Below are 21,278 nucleotides of genomic sequence, written 5' to 3' on the forward strand. Positions count from 1 at the left end.
CTCGACCATATCAAAAATAATGGCTAACATGGCGACTATCGTTGAACTCTCCCGCTAAGACGCTGTTTTTCCACCTTCTTCCTGATTGGTTCTTCTCTCTCAGCCGTTTTAAGCCACGTGATCACACGCTACGGACAAAATCCAAGCAAAACTTCTTGAAAAACTCCTGTAGAGTTTACAGTTTCGTTTGGTTCTGTGTTCGCTACAGGTATTTCCTTCGTAATTGTTCGCATTTCTGTAACTATACAAGACTTTTGTCTGTAAACTTCGAGGTTTTTTTTTTACAGTGTACAGAGAGCTGCTAAAACTACGATATGTTTAAAATTATCAAGAGGATTAAACCTTTGGCCTTGAAGGCAACCAGCAACCGAGTAAAACTACTATGGCAAGCGGCGTGCTTCTAATTACTCCTTCCTCTCTCTTGTTTGGCAAAAAGCTACAACTTAAGTACTTGGCGTTAGCAAGACAAATTTGCATAAATAAGTTAAAGCTTTTAATTCTGGCGGAAGTAGAAAATAAGAAGTGATAGTGAAGATTTAAAATTAAATAAACGTTAGTAAAATTTAGGATCCTTACAAGAGATCTTACTTAAAAACTTAAAATTTTGTTCAAAATCACCGGACACTCCACCTTTCCGTCTAACTGGAAGACAGTTTCCGAAAATTTACGTTGACGGAAAATGTAATAAAAGTAGGAAAAGATGCATTGTGTGCGCTAAAACCAAGGAAAAGCGAAAACAAAGAACTATTTTGAGTGCGAAATATGCAATGTAGGACTGTGTGTCGATCCTTGTTTTGAATTATTTCACACACAGCAGAATTTTTAAATTGGAATTTATTTACCTACAAGTAATTCTTGTTTAGTTTTTTTATTTCTTATTTGTAATTTTTTTTCATGTTTGTAGTACTTATTTCTGTGTGTATAGTTATGATTTTAGTATTTTGCCTAGTTAAATTATTTCTATTAATGTGATATACTTTATATTAATACACATTAAAAACAAGTACATTAAATACTCAGCTCAAAAATTGAAGTCATGATATCAAAAATGCTGATTTTATACGATTGTTTTGTAAAATTAGGCTTAACTGCTAAAAATGCGCGGGGCGGTGGCGACAATCCATTTCAGCGTTTCCGAACGGGTGCGAATTAAATCATGTTTAATCCATTCTGGAATTTTTCGAGGAAATAAGTGTTTAAGATTTACTTCGCAATTTTTAATATAGATATTTTGAGTCTTTATGTATTTTTGCCGTGTCGGAAGGTGAAAACTGAATTAAATTGAATGCGAAATACTGAATCGTCTGTAAAAAACTGTTTCGTTTTTGTTTTGCTTGCTTAATTTCTTTTATATATCGTTTTAAATTTATTATAGTATGTGAATAGAATATGTGGCAACGATTAGATAATTCTTCAAATGATGTAAATTTATATGCATTCTGAGTTATTATATGAACGAAATCTAACGATGTTAAGTGAAGCTAGCGCCATAGTGTCGCTATGGTAAACACATATAGTGAATTTTAAAGAATGCATTTATTCTATTGTAGTTTATGCGCTATCGACGGAGTAGTTTTAATTCAATCCAATAAGTTAAAACAAAATGCAAGAAAAAATGCATATAATTTAGTATTCCGTATAAGAAAGTTATGTGGTGTACACATCAGATTTTTTAATATGAATGTGTCTCATCCTTTTAGTCCAGGATGTCTCTGTTAGATCTTTATAAATCGTTCATATTGTATTGGGCTGGATGTGATTTTGTTGAAGTGAACGTATTGACGTATTTGAATTATTTCTTGAATACTTATCTTGTATGTTGTTCAGCTCGTATGTGAAGTACTCATGTCCAAAATTATCTTTACATACCCAAAAATGATGATATTCAATGAAATATCGAATCAATGTGATCCGTATTTGCAGGGAATGTGTGAAAACCAAGCCTAATTAGCATTATCCAATCAAAAGTAATCAAACGGTTTGTGATATGCAAATCTAGGCGTTACGTCATCCAAGGGTGAATCAAGCGCTTTGCGCAAACTGAATATTTGAGTGGATTTCTGCAACATAGCGTTTGATTTCAGTGTGTAGGGACTCAAAGCGGTTTGTTATGGCTTCGAAGTATCATTTGGAAGAATCTGTAAAGTGGCGAATTATCGGCCGTTTAGAAGCAGGGCAGTCAATCATGGAAACAGCCACATGTCTGAATATTTCAAGACAGACAGTCTCTAAGCTATGGAAGCAGTTTCAAAATGATGGAAGTGTTGTAAGGAGACCTGGACAAGGTCGGAAACGAATGACAACTGCTTCTGAAGATCGGTATCTGGCATTAACTGCCCGTCGTAACAGAAAGGCTACTGCTCGCCAGTTAAGTTCAGAGCTTGCAGCCGCCACTGGAACTGTTGCATCACGGCAAACAATATACAGTTTTTTTGTAAGTTTGTTTTTTAATTTGGTGTAAAGAACATCAAAACTGGACTGAACATCAATGGTCCCATGTTCTCTTTATTGATGAGTCGCGGTTTAATTTAACTGGTGATTCTAAACGTGTTTACATCTGGAGGGAGTCAGGAACACGAAATGATCCCTCGAACATTGTGGAACGTGACCGTTTCGGTAGTGGAGGTGTGATGGTATGGGGTGGAATAATGATCGATGGACGTACGCCCCTACACGTGTTCAGCAGCGGATCTGTGACAGGCCAGATATATCGAGATGAGGTCTTAGATCCTTATGTAAGACTTTTCAGGGGTGCATATGGACCTGACGTTTTATTTATGGATGATAATGCCCGTCCCCATCGAGCAAACCTCGTTGATGAATTCCTTGAAAGTGAAGACATTAAGCGAAACCTTGGCCACCAAACCCTTCTGACCTTAACCCGATGGAGAACTTATGGGACTACCTTGGAAGAGCAATTGCACGTATACATCCTCCTCCTAGAGATGTTGTAAGGATCTTAAGTTTTACTAACGTTTATTTTATTTTAAATCTTTACTATCACTTCTTATTTTCTACTTCCGGCCAGAATTATAAGCGTGAAGGTTTTTATGCAAAGTTTGTCTGGCGAACGCCAAGTATTTAAGTGTGGCCTTTTTGCCTAGCGAAAGAGAGGAAGCAGTGAGTTCGAAGCAGGCCGCTTACCTTAGAAGTTACGCAGTTGCTATTTGCCTTCCAGGCCAGAGGTTTTAATCCTCTTGATAAATTAAACGTATTGTAGTGTTCACAGTCTCTGTGCTACATACGCTTCCTGTTATTATAAGGCCAATCTTCCACGTGTATTATTCTAAAGTTAAATTAGAGTTTAGTTTTATTTTGATATCTTTTACGTTAGACCCCGAGTGGAGGGTCATTGTATTCCGAAGTACGGAAGTCATTGTATATAAAGAAAAATAAAGGGTTTTATATACCCTTCGTCTGTATCCTGTCTACTTACTACAATTAGTGAACATAGCTTTAGTAAGCTCTCTGTTCCTAGTCAGGTCCTTGTATGTTCCCGAAAAAGGTTAGAAGAAACATTGAACCTGATAATGTAAATGCTCTGAAGACGGCATTGCTGGAAGAGTGGAGATTAATTCCCCAAACTGTGGTTAACAACGTTATTTCCAGCCTTAAAACACGTTGTGACGTGTGTGTACAAGTCAGGGGAGATCATATTCCATATTAAATTCGTAAGACTTAATTCTTTTTCTGAATCATTCCTTTTTTTCTTAACTCTCTTTGTCACAGTTTATTACCATTTTTATTGTTTCATGCTACAATTTTATATCATATGAGGTGATCTTCAATTTTTTCTTTTGCATTTATGTGTCATCATGTTATGTATGATTCCACGAAAATTCATTAAATTATAAGTCATAGTCTCTGAGAAATCCGTGAATTTATGCATGTAAACATAATTTTGAACATGAGTAGGATTAGACCTGCTAGGACTATTGCTGCATTAATGACAGTTGTTTGAATTTAGAATGTAAGAACTGGAGGCTCCCTTCAGTCCACCTGGACGCGAGTTCCCTATAGCTCAGAAGAATAGGCCTCTTATCTCCACTATAAGTAAGCACATCTAACACAAAATTACAAACCAACAAACAAACAAAGAAACAAATAAACCATAAACACAAATTCACAACATAGAACAACCCAGATATCTAAAACCCATATAAATACAGAATTCAATTTTAACAGAAGATTCCTACAAGTGCCCTATTTTCATTGATAAACTTCATTAGAGCAAAAATATATAGATGTTTTAATAGTACTTGTATAATACATGTTATAATGTATATATTTATGATCCAAGCAGCTCTCGGCATCTGAAACAACCCAGCCTATAGTCATATTAATTGCTGGTGGACAGAGGTAAATCTGCTATAATTAATTATAAAAATTATTGTAAGTACTGTAACATAACTTCTTATGCTATGACAACTGCAGCAATAAAAATTATCAAGAAATACATTTTTGTTGCTGATGGAAATGGTGTCAGTTTTAATAATCTGCATAAATTGGAAAAATAGAAAGTGATGATCTGTATGATAACTGAAAAACAAAAAACAATATTGGAGATTTTTGTTGAAAAGATAGGCGTTACAGTGTTTGTACCAAAGTATAAGTAGGTATAGGAAAATGTTAATTATACATTGAAATTTTGAAAACTTAATAATTCTATAAATGGTTTCCAATGTTTACAAATAATATACTGAAGAGAAGAAATAACATATCAGTTACGCATATAGTTTATCTGAAATTCTTTATGTACTGCGTATTAAGTTTTACTCCTGATTGCTGAAGTGTAGTTCGACACTATTCTTTACTCTCTGCAAGTCTTCGCTAATTAATTAATCGTACTCGCAAGTTATAATTTTCCTGTTAAAGTCTTTGAAAAGTGTTTAATAGAAGTTTAATTAGACATGCTTTATTGCGTTCATTAAGAATTACAAATCAGTCGAATATAATGTAAATTGAACTGTATAAGTTTCTACTGTAATTTATTATAACTAAAAGGAATACTGATTTACTGGCAAGAAACTGCTCCTTTTTGCTTTTTTCTTCCACAAATATTCAACTTTTTATCAGAAGTCTATTTTTAATTATAATATAGCGCAAAGGATAATGTAGCCAAATGGAATATTGATCTGTTGGCAAGGATCTGCTAAGTTTTGGTTTTTCATCCGCAAATATTCAGCCTTTTACCAGAAGTCTACTTTTGAAGATCAGGATACTAATAGAACAGAAATATTTTTGTGTACTCCAATTTTTCAGTCTTTCTAGGACAGCGGTGCCAACCTTGTGCTCGCCGATCGTTTTGTATGTGCTCGCCAGCCCGATTAGGTACTATAAACAAAAACTAATTTAAAAAAACCATTCATTTATATTTCGTAATTGTTAAAATATGGTAAGCATTTATAGTCATAAGAGATATCTTGCAAGACGTTATAAAATAACTGATTGCTGACTGATGAACTTGATAGCGAACATGGAATCTTATTACTTCATTCCGATGTCCGGGGGAAAAATACTTCAACGATTTGTAGAACTTCTTTCGCCAGTAAAGAAGTTTTGGGAATCCGAAAAAGAAAATTTTAAGGAATTGGACGATTATCCGATCTGTATGTCATCACAGATATAACAGCTAAACTGAAAGAATATCTCCAGGAAAAAAAAAAAAAGAAAAGAAAAAGAAAAAAAAACCTTTTTAATTGACTGAGACTGTAGCTTTTCAAATAAAGTTAAATTTGTGGATAAATCAATAAATCAGATTAAAAGAAAACATTTCACCCATTTTCAGAATTTATCACGCCATATTAATAACCACAAGGCAATTGAAACAGAGAAATACTCGGAAAACCTAAATGCACTGAAAAATAATTTTGAACACCGCTTCTCTGATTTCCATAAAGTTCAACCAATATTATTATTCATCGCAAACCCATATGCCGAAATTAATATTTCAGATGTATTACGTAAGATTGGAAATATGTTTAACAAAAATGTTGATGTTTTGGAAATGTGCTCGCGAGAGGCCAAAGGTTGAGCGCCACGGTTCTAAGCACTCTCATTTCCATTTTTGCTTAGCACGTGATGTGAATCGTCGTAGAAATATGGCATCTAGTTAAATTAAATGCTGGTCTTAGCCATGTATCAGATGTTTGAAACACCCAAATATATCTACCGACATTTCTTATCTTACTAACAAAAAAAAAAAAAAAAAAAAATTTCTTTTTAATGACAAGCTTTGTTTATCTTATCACATCTAAAGTCAACAATTCTTTAGAATTCTGATACAGTTAAAACTCCACTATTTTAATTTTGTACATAATAAATAATTTGCAAAGACAAAATATCACTACTTTGTACAAAAACATTCCTTTATATTTGTAGAGCCATTAGGTAATTTTGAAGTAGGAGACATGAAAAATGAACAATGCCCTCACCGGAACTCAAAAGTAGACCTCTTAATGTGGTACCGTTACAGCACGAAGGCATGCAGAAAGGAGGGAGAAAATACCTTATATACTCCCCCTTTTAAAGGGCTGCTGGGTATTAGTGGACCAAATCGACAAATCCTGGTAGTGATCGAGGAGTTTTAGTTCGGGCGCCACTGTAGAACCATTAGACTTTCTTCAGGCTGGAGAAGTGAGAAATGTACAATGCCCTCGCCGAGTCTCGAGCCTGGACCTCTCGAACAGTCTCCAAGTGTACTACCGTTACACCAAGAAGCCAGGTAGGAAGGAAATGCCTTTTATATCAATTATGGCACGTTTTCGTTTGAAAGCTCCTGCTTAAACAACTTTAAGAAATTTAAAAGTAATTAGAAATACTTAAATATAATATCCTGTTTGAAAAAATAATACATTATAATGTTTTATTAATTAGATGAAGCGTGTTAATTAAAACAATTACAAATAAACAATAACAATTTATTGCATAATATCTCACGATAACAGTTCGAATTTCCAAATGGGAATAGTGTCTGGATTATTTATTATTGTTAGAGAAATTAAAAATTTCATTGTTTAGATTGAATTATGCTGCTGTTTTAAGAGCAAAATATCCTTACAGTGAAAACAGATAAAACACAAAGCACAAGCTGTAACAAAAGTATTTTATTCAGAAAGTCTAAAGTGTACAAGCAGCGTAACTCTCAAAGACTCAATAAGGTCCCATCAAGTTCCGCCATATTCGTGAGAACAAATTAGCAAATATAGTAATCAAGAGTCAACAATGAAATATAACTTCATAATAGTACTTGTCATAAATGAACAAACAGATCTAAAACTATAGTAGTATATCTACACTCTTTTGAAAGGCTTTGAAGCTGTGTGATGCATGTGTGCTTTTACTCAATCGATTTTTACAGGAGTAATGGCAGGACTAAGCGGCTAGAACAACATTCTATTTCTGTTCATATTCTACAAAATATTGTAAAAGCATTATATCTTCCATTCACTTTGCAAATGAAATACTTGAAACAAGATAAACAGTTGAAGTTCAAATAACTTATGTTGACTTATTTGAAATCATGTCACACAAAACTGCTTCTAAAAGAAAAATATAAACTAAGAAATAACACAGTACATTTGTGTATTAAATTTCCGTACTGAAACATGTTGCAAGATGAACTTCTTGCTACAGACTATAACTTAAAATTTATGTAAAATATTTCCTTGCTTTATTGCGTAATTAAGGGGACTCGGTACCCCAAAATCAATGAAATTATCGATTTTTCAATGTTTTGCTGGAAAAGTACCTTAATACCTTTACTACACTGAAGATAAATTTAAAAATGATCTGACGATAATAAATGCTATAAAAAGGTTTTTAAAAATTTTGACACCCCTCTAAATGTCTCACCCCCTCAGTGTTTATTTACGTCTTAATTTTTTCAGTAACTTACTAAAAATCAGTGTGAATGAAAAGGAGTGTAATTAAATATGACTCCAACTATCAAAAAATTCTGTTTATGTGAATATACTGATTTATTTAAATACAAACTAAAGTTGGAAAAAAATTTTTTCACCTTTAAACTGGCAAGTGTATATATTTATACTGAGCTCAGCAAGTAATTTTATGCGTATTATCAGTCAACTTTGCTATGCTTATTCAAAAATTTAAATTATCTGTGATTAGGACACGGACAGAAAGAAGTGGTGTAATGAAAGTGATCACGTTTCTGACTGTAGCATTATTGAAATAGTGCTGGAACAAACATTAAAATCTTCAATTAATTAAAATGCACATAAATTAATTTAAAATACAATATATATACGAGAAGAAATGGCTAAAATAAGAGAAGAAATCACATAAGCTACTGAATGATTTTAAATAAAATGTTTTATGTCTGCTAAAATTTCAAATTTTGCTTTTTAAAAAATGAATAAAACGACAAATTAATATTATTAATGATGATTATACGCATTTTAGAAAATATATTATAATTAATTCATGCATTAAAATCGTTTGGAGCGTATTTTAAAAAACAAAAACAGGTAAAGAAAAATTCTACTTGCATTTTATGACTTTTTTGCAATATTTCTAGCCAGATAAGGTTTTAAACAAAAGCTTTTAATTTATGTTCATATTAATCAATTGAGCAGTACTAAGTTTTATTTTATATATATATGTATTGAAATTCAGTAATAAAATTTTTAAGAAATTTGAAATGATTTAATGACCATTCAGAAACAGTTTACATTCTTTAAACAGCGTTTTCTCAGTTTGCAATTTTTCAATATATCCTTTTACTTAAAGTCCTAAAACTTGTTCAGATATGGACCAAATTATTTAATAATTTTACTGCTTATTTTAAATTATATACTAAATAGAATCAAGTATGGGTTTTGAAAAATAGTGAAAAGAAAAAAATTATTGGAAGTAAAAACGTCACTGAAATCATTTTTTTTAAAGTTCTTCTATAAAAATATGCTTTTTATTTTTTTTCTCAGAAACTAATTCATTAATTGCAAAATTGATCCCTAAATTTATTAAGAACACTATTATAAATACAATAACAAAATTTGAAGAAAAAATATTGAAAATTGTGGAAGAAGAGAGAATTTTTAATTGTTGAATGTTTTTAAAAAAAATTAAACAAAAATTAACAGCACAGAAACTTTTTTTCAGGTTAAAACCATTTTGTCTCATAACACCACTTAATATTATTCATAAAAAGTAGATTAAAACTTAACTAAAAAAATCGTTCAAAAGATACCGAGTCCCCTTAATTAAAAACATTTGCCATTATATTTATTTATATGTTATTTATAAGTTTAAATTAAATTGAATGAATTTGGTTTAATAAGGAGTGAATATTGAAATCAGAATTTTTGTCCTTAAACTGACCCCTCAACTTTTTAGATTAATTTTGCATACATACATACATGTATGTGCATGTATCATAGAAATAAAACAAGACAAACATCGAAAACTCGAAGATTGTGCCCCAGGCGCTATGTACACTAATAACATTTTGCGCATCAAAATTCATGCGACGAAAATTGTATATTACTCAAATTCGTCAAATGTATACAGAATGCTAATACTGTGTATGCGAATATGACAACTTTTCATGTAAACAAACGTTAACAATAATAGAAATTAAAATATTAAAACTGTCTTTACTATCAAACCCATCACCATACCAATAACTATTACTACTTACATTCTAGTACTTGTTTTACATCTCCACTATGAAAAGAAATAGATTAAATTTAAAAATATATTTTTTTTAAATTTACGTGCAATGTAAGATATAAAATAGTCAGAAATTATTTTACATTTCCCTGCGAAATGTCTTGTATCTTAATGACAAGTATAACAAACAAAAAACATAAATAATTCTTCTAGAAAAAGACTAACTGCTAAATAAAAATACTGAGTTTATAAAAAAGAAGAAACTTTTAAAGAAATTCTGATGCAATTATTGGTAATTAGAGCATTTCAGTGTATTTAGCTTAAGAATTTCCCTTAGAAATATTAATGTATTTTACGGGAAGATATCTGATTCCAGATATCTTCCCGTAAAACAATATGTTACACATTCTTCAGTGATTACAATTAATTTTAATACTTCTTCTAAAAGCGTTATTGCCAAGTTATGAAAAAGCAGCACCATGAAACAAATGTAAAAATATGAAAGATCTACAAATCTGAATCCTAGATGAAAAAGGAACATGTAAATAAGTTTCAAACAAACAGTCAAAGGCAATCTCATAATGAAAAGGCGTTCTAAATATCACGTAGGCAACAAATCAGAGAAATCTCTTTTTAGATTAAAGATACATGGATTTCCATTCAAAGAGAAGTTTCGAAAAATACAGTCTGCATGTTTGATTTTTTTAAATGTAACATTAGATACAATTTTCATTTGTATGATACACTTTTCTTAAATTTTCTACTCATTAAAAGTACTCGTGACCTTAATATAACTTATTATCTGATAAACATAGTATCTTACGTTATATAGTGAATACTTGGTATAGCGTTACATTTGAATTATGATCGAAAGCACACAATTCGTTTCATTTCACTATATGATGCGAATATCTGAGATCTTTCACATTTTTGCCTATAAATATTTAACAAAATTTAATGAATGCAAGTTAGAAGAAGTATTAAGTCTGTTAAATTCAAAAACAAATTTTCTAAATTTTATTTGAAAAGTTTTCGAAAATATGGATGAATAGCAAATTGTTAATAATATTAATCGCAATTAATATAATACATGCGGTTTCGTAGAGTTAACCATTAATGTACATAAATACGTAGATAGTTAGTTGAAATATAGTTGTAGTAGTTAGGTGAAATATCAGTGATTACGTGTAATCGCTAATCTTTGATAACAACTTAAATGTATCATCGCAATTCCTACATGTACACCTTGGGAAAAAAAATGAGACAGTTCTATATCTCCTGATCTACTGGACTCATTGTCGAAATTTATCTTGCGTTTTTCATGTGTCGAAAGCGCGACTTAGAAAATATATTAGATTTATATATTGCATTGTTCTAACATAGGTATTTTGACATAAAATCAGACTTTTTCTGAACTAAAATATAAATTTTTTTTCATATTTCGATTCTAAGACTCAAATTATGCCAGAATACCACGTTTTGCGAAAATCGCACGTGTCGTTTTTAAAAAATCAGCTTTCAGAATTTTAGCTCATCCATGTTAATTGGATTTGGTATATATTTATTAATATGTATTTTTTTAACTTTATTTCATTGTTCGTTCACAATTCGAAATTTAGGTTCATTCCAAATAAAATTCGCCCATTTTTTATGATTTATTTCTAAAATTCGTATTTTTAAATAGTTTTTACAAATTTTTCAAAAAACATTTTGAGTTATAGCCTATATATGTTTCATCATCTACTCAAAATAGATGTATTTCTAAGCATACCATAAAAAAATTAGAGTTTTATATTCAAAATTTCCTAAGATGTAGGTGAATTTACGTATTGGCGCGTTTTGAAAATTGGCATATTCGTTATAAGCGATAATAAAGCCACATGTGGTTTACGCACTTTGTTAAAATTATTTGAAATTATGAACGATGACCATTTTCTCGCTCCTGTACCAAGAAAAAAGGAAAGGAAAGTAGGTTGCTATAAATTTTCGCCAAGTGAATTATTCTTGGTGCAAACAGAAAAAAATGCGTCAAGATAAATTTCTAAATTTCTCACCAAAAATTACAAAATTTAATGTATAGGCATAAATTGAGTCGTAGTATCGAAGTATGGAAAAAATGTGCATGTTATTTCAGAATTGTATTGTGTCAAAATACCTAAGTTAGAGCAATTGCCATATATAAATCTAAGATAGATCCTAGGTCGCGCTTTCGAGACATGGAAAACGCAAGTTAAATTTCGACAATCGGTCTAGTAGAGCGGGAGATATTTGACCTGAAGCTGATACTAAGAAAGTATTTATTAATCTCACTATTATTCCATTTTAATTTTTCAGTAACTGTATAATTATGCAAAATATCAAACTTCTTAATCTAAATTGCATTCATTCAGTATCATATTATATATTCACAGTAATGCAAGATACTGCGTGAGTAATAGTCAAAAGAAAATTTCGGAAAGTGCTATTTTATTTACACGTACCTACCTTTATATTCACAGTGCATCTTGGAAAATCCAGAAAAATGTATAATGCAAACTCTTTGTGGATGAAAAGATCCATAATTTTGCCTTATTCTGTGCTTTGCCATATTTTCCATGCTCGATGAATAGTGCTCTAAGAGTATTGTTCACTTTAATACAGCTACCAGCAGAACAGGTAGAAATATAGAACATGAGGAACAGTTTGTGTTTATAAGTTATTTTTCTACTAAAATAGTGCACGTTAATCTTAAAACGTCATTCTTTGGTAGCACCAAAATGATAGCCAAAAATTGTGATAAATACTTTCTACAGAACAGAAATGAAATTTCATATGTACAATTATGTCAATCATTAATATATTCTATTCATTTTCTTTGTTTTACTGTTTAATAGAATATATCAACCTTACAGGATAGCAAGCATAGGTTGATATAGTTCGACCGCCTCTTCCGCGACCATGAGCGCAAACATGCATGCGCCATTCAGACCGAATTATTCTCAAAATAGGGTGGAAGGATGGGGACTTTCTTTCCCTGGAGCATATAAATTCTCTCTTTCCGGAGAAAAGAAGACTTATGCAAGAGATGGCGCCACCAGAGCTCCAGTCAACTAAAATACTTTTCATCCGTACTAATAGATGGCACCACACGAGCGCTTCATTTGTTCAAAGTTTACTTAATCTACGGAATGAAAGTTACTTAATCAGTAATCTCTGAGTTCTAGCACAGCATGTGCACAAGTATTTCCATATTATTGGATACAACTTATTCGATTCTTCACGCATTTAAAAGTCAAGTATAATATATTGGCAAATTCCGTAAATGGCCGACTGCCTCTTACTAAGTGATAAGGCATAGACATAGAAGAGAAGACTTTCATGTGTCCTTTCACGTCTTAGCAAGTAATAACGTGTGACCTTTCACGTCTTAGCAAGTAATAACGCCCATTTTGGACGAGTCTATGTGTTTTGGCAGATTGCCAGCCAAGGTTGCGTTTGAGTAGGTCGAACTATATCATAATAGAACAGAAGCGATAAATTAAGGAACTACTAAATTTTTCGAAGTTACAAGAGGAATTTTATAAAAATTTACTAACTATTTTATTTTAAAATTTTGTTGTATATTCTTTTCATTCTGAGGAAAAAAATGAATACATTTTCATATTTGAAATCATATCATAGATATCGTTTCATATCTGTAGAATATATTTTCATATCTGAAACTGTAAACATGTATTATGTTTGTGGATTAACCACTTAATTTTACAAGAAAGCTTTTATTGTTTAAAAGTAATATTGCATGGTCGTTGCATGTAATATTAAAATACTAAAGCCTATTTCATAATGCAGCTGCTTATCTAGCACTTTTAAAGCACTGAATAAATCAAATTTTAAACAAGGTAATATTCAACAACCTTGCACTCAGTTTTAAGTCATTAAATAGCAATTTAGAATTTGAATCATTGAATCGAAAGTACGTAAATCTACAAACATTTCAGTATTTTAAGTGCATTTTTCATTAAACTTCCTCTTTGCAATGATACAACGACGTATTGTCATAATTCAAAGCACTGCGTTCAAATCTAAAAGAAGCATGGTACGTTCTTTCCTCTGTTTACGAATATTGAAGTAGAAGAAATAAGGAAAAAATTCTTTTCATAAAAAATTATAAAACTTTCAAGAAATTTTTGGCGAGGCAAGTTATTCCATAAATTCCGATTTGTTAATAATTGTACTGCAGGAATTATACTAATTTTCTAATAGTTATTTTTTATTTTCAAACCCTTTCCTTAAAATTCTTTTTTTCCACCTATCAAAATGGGCCTGTCAAAATGGGATTTCAGTATCACATTTTATGAAAATGAAGTAGAATTAGTATTTTTTGGGAAGTCCAATAATGCAGAAGGAAGTGTGAAGATTTCAAATGACAACCTTTCTACTTCGTAACAAAAAAGCTTCCATTAGACTTTTAGGACAAGCTGTCTGCAATAAACGGATACAATGCATTTGGGAAACGGCATCTGCTACTGCATACCTTAGGAGGATGGAAAGAAATTAACATCGCAGTCTCAGCCGTTTCAGGCGGTTGTGATCGTTTGAATGAGAGGCTATCTCGGGCGTTTCGGCCTTCAAAGGGTTAAAGGATCTTCCCGCGCAAATTGCGATCTAAGTTGTAGCAATTTTTGTTTACTCCTGAATATTAAATAAATTCCAATCACATAGATCTAATTATCAAATCCGTTAGAGATTGAATAACTCATTTCACCTTATTTCTGGAATTATAATAAAATATCAAATTCGTGAACTGAGGAAAGATTATACTTAAACTTTTCAGTTAAAGGAGAAGAAACAGGTAATACGACGCAGCATCAATGCCTTTACCTTCACCATAAGGCATAAACTAGAGAAGATAATGTAACTGGCAAAGTAAACGTGTGTATATATATATATATGTATTTACAGTATATATTGCTTGGCAGCAGATGAACATCTTTGCTTTTCACTTGAAATTATCGTTGATATATCGGAATGACATGTAATGGTAGATATATATACAAGACTATTCCGGAATTCTAAGAACATACGAGCATTTACTTATGGACTATTCTGAAGACGTAACACATAATATTTGTATATTACACAAACATGCTTATATATAATATATATTATCCGCGAAACAGTTTTAGTATAGGTGTCATAGCAAACTAACATTCTTAATCACTCTCTGAATAATACCATCACAACATTTCTCGATATGTGAAGCAAGTGTACGAACTTTATCAAAGACACATTAAATCAGAACATTAAATGAAACGTTATATTTCTTCATTAGTAACTCAGTGTGTTTTAGGTGTACGATGAAACTTTATGAATCTGTGGTTGTTTAAATTCAGGAAAATCCATTACAGTTCTATAGTTACAGGAAAATAAACCTTTAGAACTGACACAAAGATGTAATATATTAATCCATAATTTAAGGACATGTAATTTGTGAAGTACCAATGAATATTATACATAATGATAAAAAAGGATTGAAATTATTCCAGAAATAAATGTAATAAGACGAAAAATAGTTCTAGCATTTGAGATTTTGGAATCATTATTTCGGAAAATGTTTATACTTTATGCTATATAAAATTTTTCTGAAAAATGCATATTATAAGAAATGTAAAATTTCGAAAATTTCATGAATATGTTACCATATATTACAAACATATGTTACTCTACCATTTATTATATTTTATATTTAGGACAAATAAAAAAAAATAAAATCATTTTCTACTTTGAAAATTTCATAAAACATAACAGGTTACATAAAAGATAGTTTTAATATTTAAAAAGAAATTTTTAATTTTCTATGCATCATTTTCATATAAATATAGAAATAATATATTATATTAAATATCATTCCGTTCTTTTTACTAAAATGGGTACCAAATTAAATTCAAAATTCAAATTTTGGAATTAGGATACATATAGGAAAACACTTAAGATACTTTATTTAAATTTATCCATTCTAAACGGTAAGTAAAGCAATAGCTATCATTTTTATAAAATAATCTGCAATTTTTCTGTTTGTAATATAAGGGTTTTATAATCAATGAAGTTTAAATAATACAACTGTTTGATTTGCGGCATTTTTGGAAATACAAATTATGATTTGCGTTATTTTATGATAATATAATCATTATTATGATGGTGTTTGCAATATAATACTATGCACGCTTAAAATAGATCTAGGGTTTAATTTAAGGGTTGTAATATAAGGGTTTTCTAATTAAGGGTTGTAATGTAAGGATTCCATAATTAAGATATAATAAGGATTTAAGGGGGATTGTAATGTAAGAGTTTTATAATCAATGAAGTTTAAGTAATGTAACCGTTTGGTTTACGACATTTTTTGAAAGAGAAATTATGATTTACGTTATGTAATGACAGTATAATAATGATAATAAATATTATCATTATTGATGGTGTTTGCAATATAATAGTATACATGCTTAAAGTAGATCTAAAGCGACAAGACAAGAATTTTGGACTTGTTGTTATATGCTGTTATAAAAAAGTAAATTAAATATTCATGTATATGAAACGTTATAAATTACAAAATAAAAATAAGAATAATATTAATTTATTATCGTTTAAGAAGTGGACAATGGAACTGACTTTCTATCGTTTAAAAACTTTACTTCTATTTTAAAAGAAGGGAAGTCTTTTACTTCGTATGAAACAAACAGAATTGTTATGAATGTGGAGCAGTGTTTATTTGGTGACTCTTTGTCATTATGCATTTCGGATTACGTATGTAATAATAAACTCTTAGATTCTTGTTTCGCATCTTTTATTTCGTGCGGTCTAACGCATTTTAAGAATTGTAATTGTCAAATCAGTTAAACTATAAGACATTAATAGAAAGAGAATTGTTTAGAAAATGATATACTACTTCAATGGTAAGATGGTTACTCTAATTTACTGTGAACTAGCCACAGGAATTGGTACATATGATAAAAAGTGTGACAACATTGAATTTCAGAAAATAACTGTTTTCATTACTTTAATAAAATCGTGATTCAAAAGATAATCGACTTTATGTAAATCAACTGCAATATAAATGCTGTAAAACTTCTAGTGTATTATACCTGCAAGATTTAACTTTTTTTATTATTAAGAAAATAAAAACGTTGAAAAAATTCAATCACGTAACAAGTAAACAATTCAACTGTACAATTTAAAAATTCATGGAATTAAAAACCAAATCGGAAAGATATTACAGAAAAATCCTAAATAAAAATTCAGAACAAATTAAATTATCGTGAACAAACATTTTTCTTTTGTTCTTAGGCATAGAGCTTTGTAAAGGATTTGATAGCTGAAGTACGTTTAAAATTATTTCTCAATAGCACTAAATGCATTACTTAAAACTGGTCATCATTTTCAAGCATTTACGATCTTATAATAGATAGATATTTCAAAAGTAATACAAGAGCAATGAGATAAGTGAAAACTGGAGAAATATCTAAATAGGTATCATGAAATCTCACTTTCTAAAGCGAAGAATATTGTAAAATATAAAGCTCGATCTATATAAACAAATTTGAACGTACATTTGTCCATGATCTCTCAAGTCAATTAAAATAATTAAAAACTTTAAAAGTTCTGAAAAATGAACTTCAGAACCGTTATTTTCTTCGGAAAACAAACAGCCCTATATTTTCAAAGCTGTCTGATACCGTTAAATTCTTCGTTAAGAATGCAATAAGAGCATGCTTTCCAATGAAAATATAAGTTAAGCAATGAATCATCAGCGATCTTTTGAGCGTAGGAAAATAATGCGTCTTTACCATTTAAATCGCTAACAGTTTTTTGTTCCGACATTATTTCAATCACAGCAGTTCAAGACAGCTTTCCACGTGAAACAAAGGAAGGAAAACGACTGCCCACATATGGGACAGCTTTCACGTCTCTTGAAGTAACATCTGAGTTACATAGGACAACAACGACAGACTGGACTTCACCTTTCAATACCATTTTGGGATTTTATTCCTTTATAAATACGTACTACTAGTAATTATATAAATCATTTGCTATCACTTTTATCTCTCTATCACTTTATCATTCACTTTTATCTTTTTATCACTTTATTTATTTTATTTTTCTTTTTTTTACTGACGGTACTCAGAGACCTCTTTAGCTTCAATTATCAGCCGCAAAGCCACGAAGTTTTGTACAGGGACATTTGATAAAAAAGGAATCCGCGAAAAAAAAATTAGTTCCAAAAGTTGCCGATAGGGGAAAATGGGACGCTTTACACTTTAAGATAGTTAAATTTTGGCATAAAACACGGGAAAATATTGCAAAATGCAAAATCCCGATTACGTAGTCGACACAAGCGCCAGTATTTTGAGTTCCACACTGCTGTAGAGAGTACAGTGAACAGAATGCAATGCTTAGTCCAAGAAAATGGAAGTCATATTGAAAATGGTAGATGTCTTCCCAGGTAAAGCGATTCTACTAAATAAAAACAAAATAGCAAAGAATAAAAAGGAAATTGACTAGAATGTTCTCTTTTTTTTATAATTTGTAACCATTTACAGAAGTTATTTTTTAGAATAAAGCACATTTGTGGAAAAATTAATTCTTTGTTATTCATTTATCTGTTCACTGTAACTTTTTAAAGTGGTCGGAAATTTTATCGTGCAGTTACACTTAAAATTTAGATCAAAAGCGCAATATTCCCCCTACCGGCAACTTTTGGAACTATTTTTTTTCACGGATTCCTTTTTCCCATGTCGTCAATAGTAACCGTACAAAATTTCGTGGCTTTGCGGCTCATAGTTCAGACTACAGATGTCTCTACAGTCAGTTAAAAAAAAGTCTAAAAAAAAAAAATTGCATTTACATAATTTCAATTTAGTATGATGTACGCATTTCTAGAAAAATGAACTAAATTATGTTTATTAACTGGTTTTAAAATTAATAACTTGCTACTTATTGTTTGATAATTATTTGAAATTATCAGATGAATAAATTACGTTTAAAACAAATAGAAAGTACTCATCTAAGGAGGAAATGCTGCACATATTTCCTATCTGGAATTTTTTCTTGTATGTGTACAAATTCGATACGGTAATACATACAGAAATATGTTGCCATCTATACGTATTTCTTATGAAACTTAACTTTTGCTTCTACTTGCACTTAACTCTTAAAGTGCATGTAGTTACCATTTGGCAACATACTCATATTTAGTCATGCAAATCAAATAAAAACACAAATTTTAGCTTACTGCATAGTGTTACCAATTGGATGCACACTGTTTACGTATACAGTTTTGAAAGTTTCAGTATGGGGGCACCACTAACGGTGTTACGGTCATTATTTGTGAGTTGATGTGTAGGGTGTGGACATTATTTATATTTACGAGATTTTTGATTTTGTGTTTGTTGTTATTTTGATGTATTCAAAGTTTTAAAATTGTTTGAACAAGTTTATAAGCTATGTATTATTACATAAAATTGTTATTACACATTTGCCTATCATATTTGTTTGCATAATGTAGCTATTTCGTAACAATAATATTTTTTCAAAAATTGGAACACAAAATTAGTTTAGATTCTTTTAGTATTTTTCCTATTTTATTTTATATCAATTCTAATGCATTTTTGAATTAAATTAAAAAAATAAAATAAAAATAAAAATTCGTGCATTTAAGGGTTAAGTAAAACTAAATTTTGATATTCAAATCATTCACATTTTCTCAACGTTAATAAATATAACCATATGTGAAGGAATCTTAAGGGAAGATCAGAGGTCAATAAATTCATCTGGTTAAACCCTGCTTATGTGCTTCTAATACCAGTCTCTAATAAAAAAAAATATGTATAATAATTAATTCCATAAATACAAAATTTTGTTCTTAAGCAATGCTTTAAAACTTCCTGTGAAATATTAATAAATATTTCCCTGTGAAATATTAATAAATATTTCACAGGAAATCAAGTCCATAAATACAGTTTAGGTCAGGTAAATGCTTTCTTCAAAATAATTCATCTCGATTTTATTTTACATTTATTCTATGAATAAAATATTTTGAAACTAAAGCAATCAAATTGTCGCTAGACTACATTAAGTTTGGCACTTAGCTTTTATTTTTTTCATTCCTTCTCCAATATATTTACAAAAGGAAAATGATAGCAAGCAGATTAAAATTATTTACAGCAAGTAAATACTTTTGAGCAGAAATATCTTAAACTCCACACTAAGTTTAAAAGAAAGTTTAGCTTTCGTCACTTTTTTAATTCAATCGTTATGGTTTGGTTTAAATTATTTGATTATGGCAAAGTAGTCGAAGGAAGGGACGTCTTCGTGGAGGACTATCGAAAAGAAATTGGCATGTATAGACGTTACTGAAGGGGAAAAACACGAAAAAGCCCATGCAGCCAGCACGTTTCCCCGAAATCTGAACTCCGATCTACCAGCACTCAGCAACTTAACAACTAAATCGCTGGTGGGCCTTTAAACATTATAACGAGTTAAAAGAAATCTACCGTATATTAGGGTCAGGCCGTAAAACAAACATTTTAGCAAACTGATGCAAAAAAATTTCAGCAATTCGTAAGTGTATGTGTTCAGTATGTGAAATATTTGAAATCTAATTCGTTCAGTATGTGAAATATAATTCGTATATTTTCAGTATGTGAAATATTTGTTTGTTCGCTTCATTATTATTTCAGAAAGCTCATTAAGTTGAAAGTACGATTTACTCACATAACAAGAAAACCAACAATGGAATATAAAACGATTTCTACCAGCTTTGGAACTATAAAGCAATATTAAAAAATTGTATAAATGATATTACATATTATTATTTTAATATATTAACTCTTGTATGCATGTCAGTTAATATTTAAGGAATTAAAAGTAATAAATTACAGTTTTAAAATATTTTCGGAATCAAGCAATTTCCACTTTAGAAGAATGCTTTCGTATTTATATCAGATCACTGAATTTCTTTCAGCATATCAAATGGTAAAATTGCGGAAGGTGAAGTTCGGTCTTTCGGATGTGCGTTAGAGATATAGGGACCCATTCACATGACAGAACATTTGCCCTTCAGCTTCTCCTTTCGTAGCTGAGATCGCTTCTTGCTGGTGTCCATGTTGAGGCTTACGTTACGCCTCTTCTCCATATTCAGCAGTTCTTGAAAGAGCTCTTTGACGTTGCAGTTGGTCTTTGCAGATGTCTCCATGAAACCGCAGTTCCATTTCTTTGCCTGTTCTTGGCCAACAGTCGTCTGGACCTCACGGGATTCTGTCTCGTCGCATTTGTTGCCCACAAGCATTATGGGAATGCCTTCCATATCTCCACCTTTGACTTCCCGAATTACTTCAAAGATGGGACGAAGCTCCTCCAGTGATTGCGATGAAGTTACGGAATATACTAGAATGAAGGCATGACCTTTGGAGATATTGAGTCGCTGCATGGCAGGGAACTGGTGACTACCCGTCGTGTCCGTTATCTGCAAGGTGCAGATGTTCTTGTTGCAGCTAATCACCTGAAATAAAAAGAACAAATTTTAACAAAGCGTTCTTAGTCGCACATATATAAAAAATCTGATGTGGACATCACATGACTTCCTTGTATTAAATTACACATTACGTTTGCTG

General features: G+C 30.8%; 1 protein-coding gene across 1 annotated transcript in view; it reads right to left on the reverse strand.

Moving 5' to 3' along the window:
* Positions 1-7,088: 7,088 nt before the first annotated feature.
* Positions 7,089-21,278, reverse strand: part of LOC118192944 (GTP-binding protein Di-Ras2) — a 175,742-nt gene continuing 161,552 nt past the window's right edge. Inside the window, exon 3 of the mRNA XM_085817757.1 lies at positions 7,089-21,166. Coding sequence (XP_085673883.1) covers positions 20,702-21,166 — 465 coding nt within the window. The 3' untranslated portion in view covers positions 7,089-20,701. The remainder of the gene's footprint in view (positions 21,167-21,278) is intronic.

Source organism: Stegodyphus dumicola, chromosome 5, assembly GCF_044657685.1.
Source record: "Stegodyphus dumicola isolate Sdum_Otavi_A_Nest chromosome 5, ASM4465768v1".
In the NCBI taxonomy this organism is placed as follows: Eukaryota; Metazoa; Arthropoda; class Arachnida; order Araneae; family Eresidae; genus Stegodyphus; species Stegodyphus dumicola.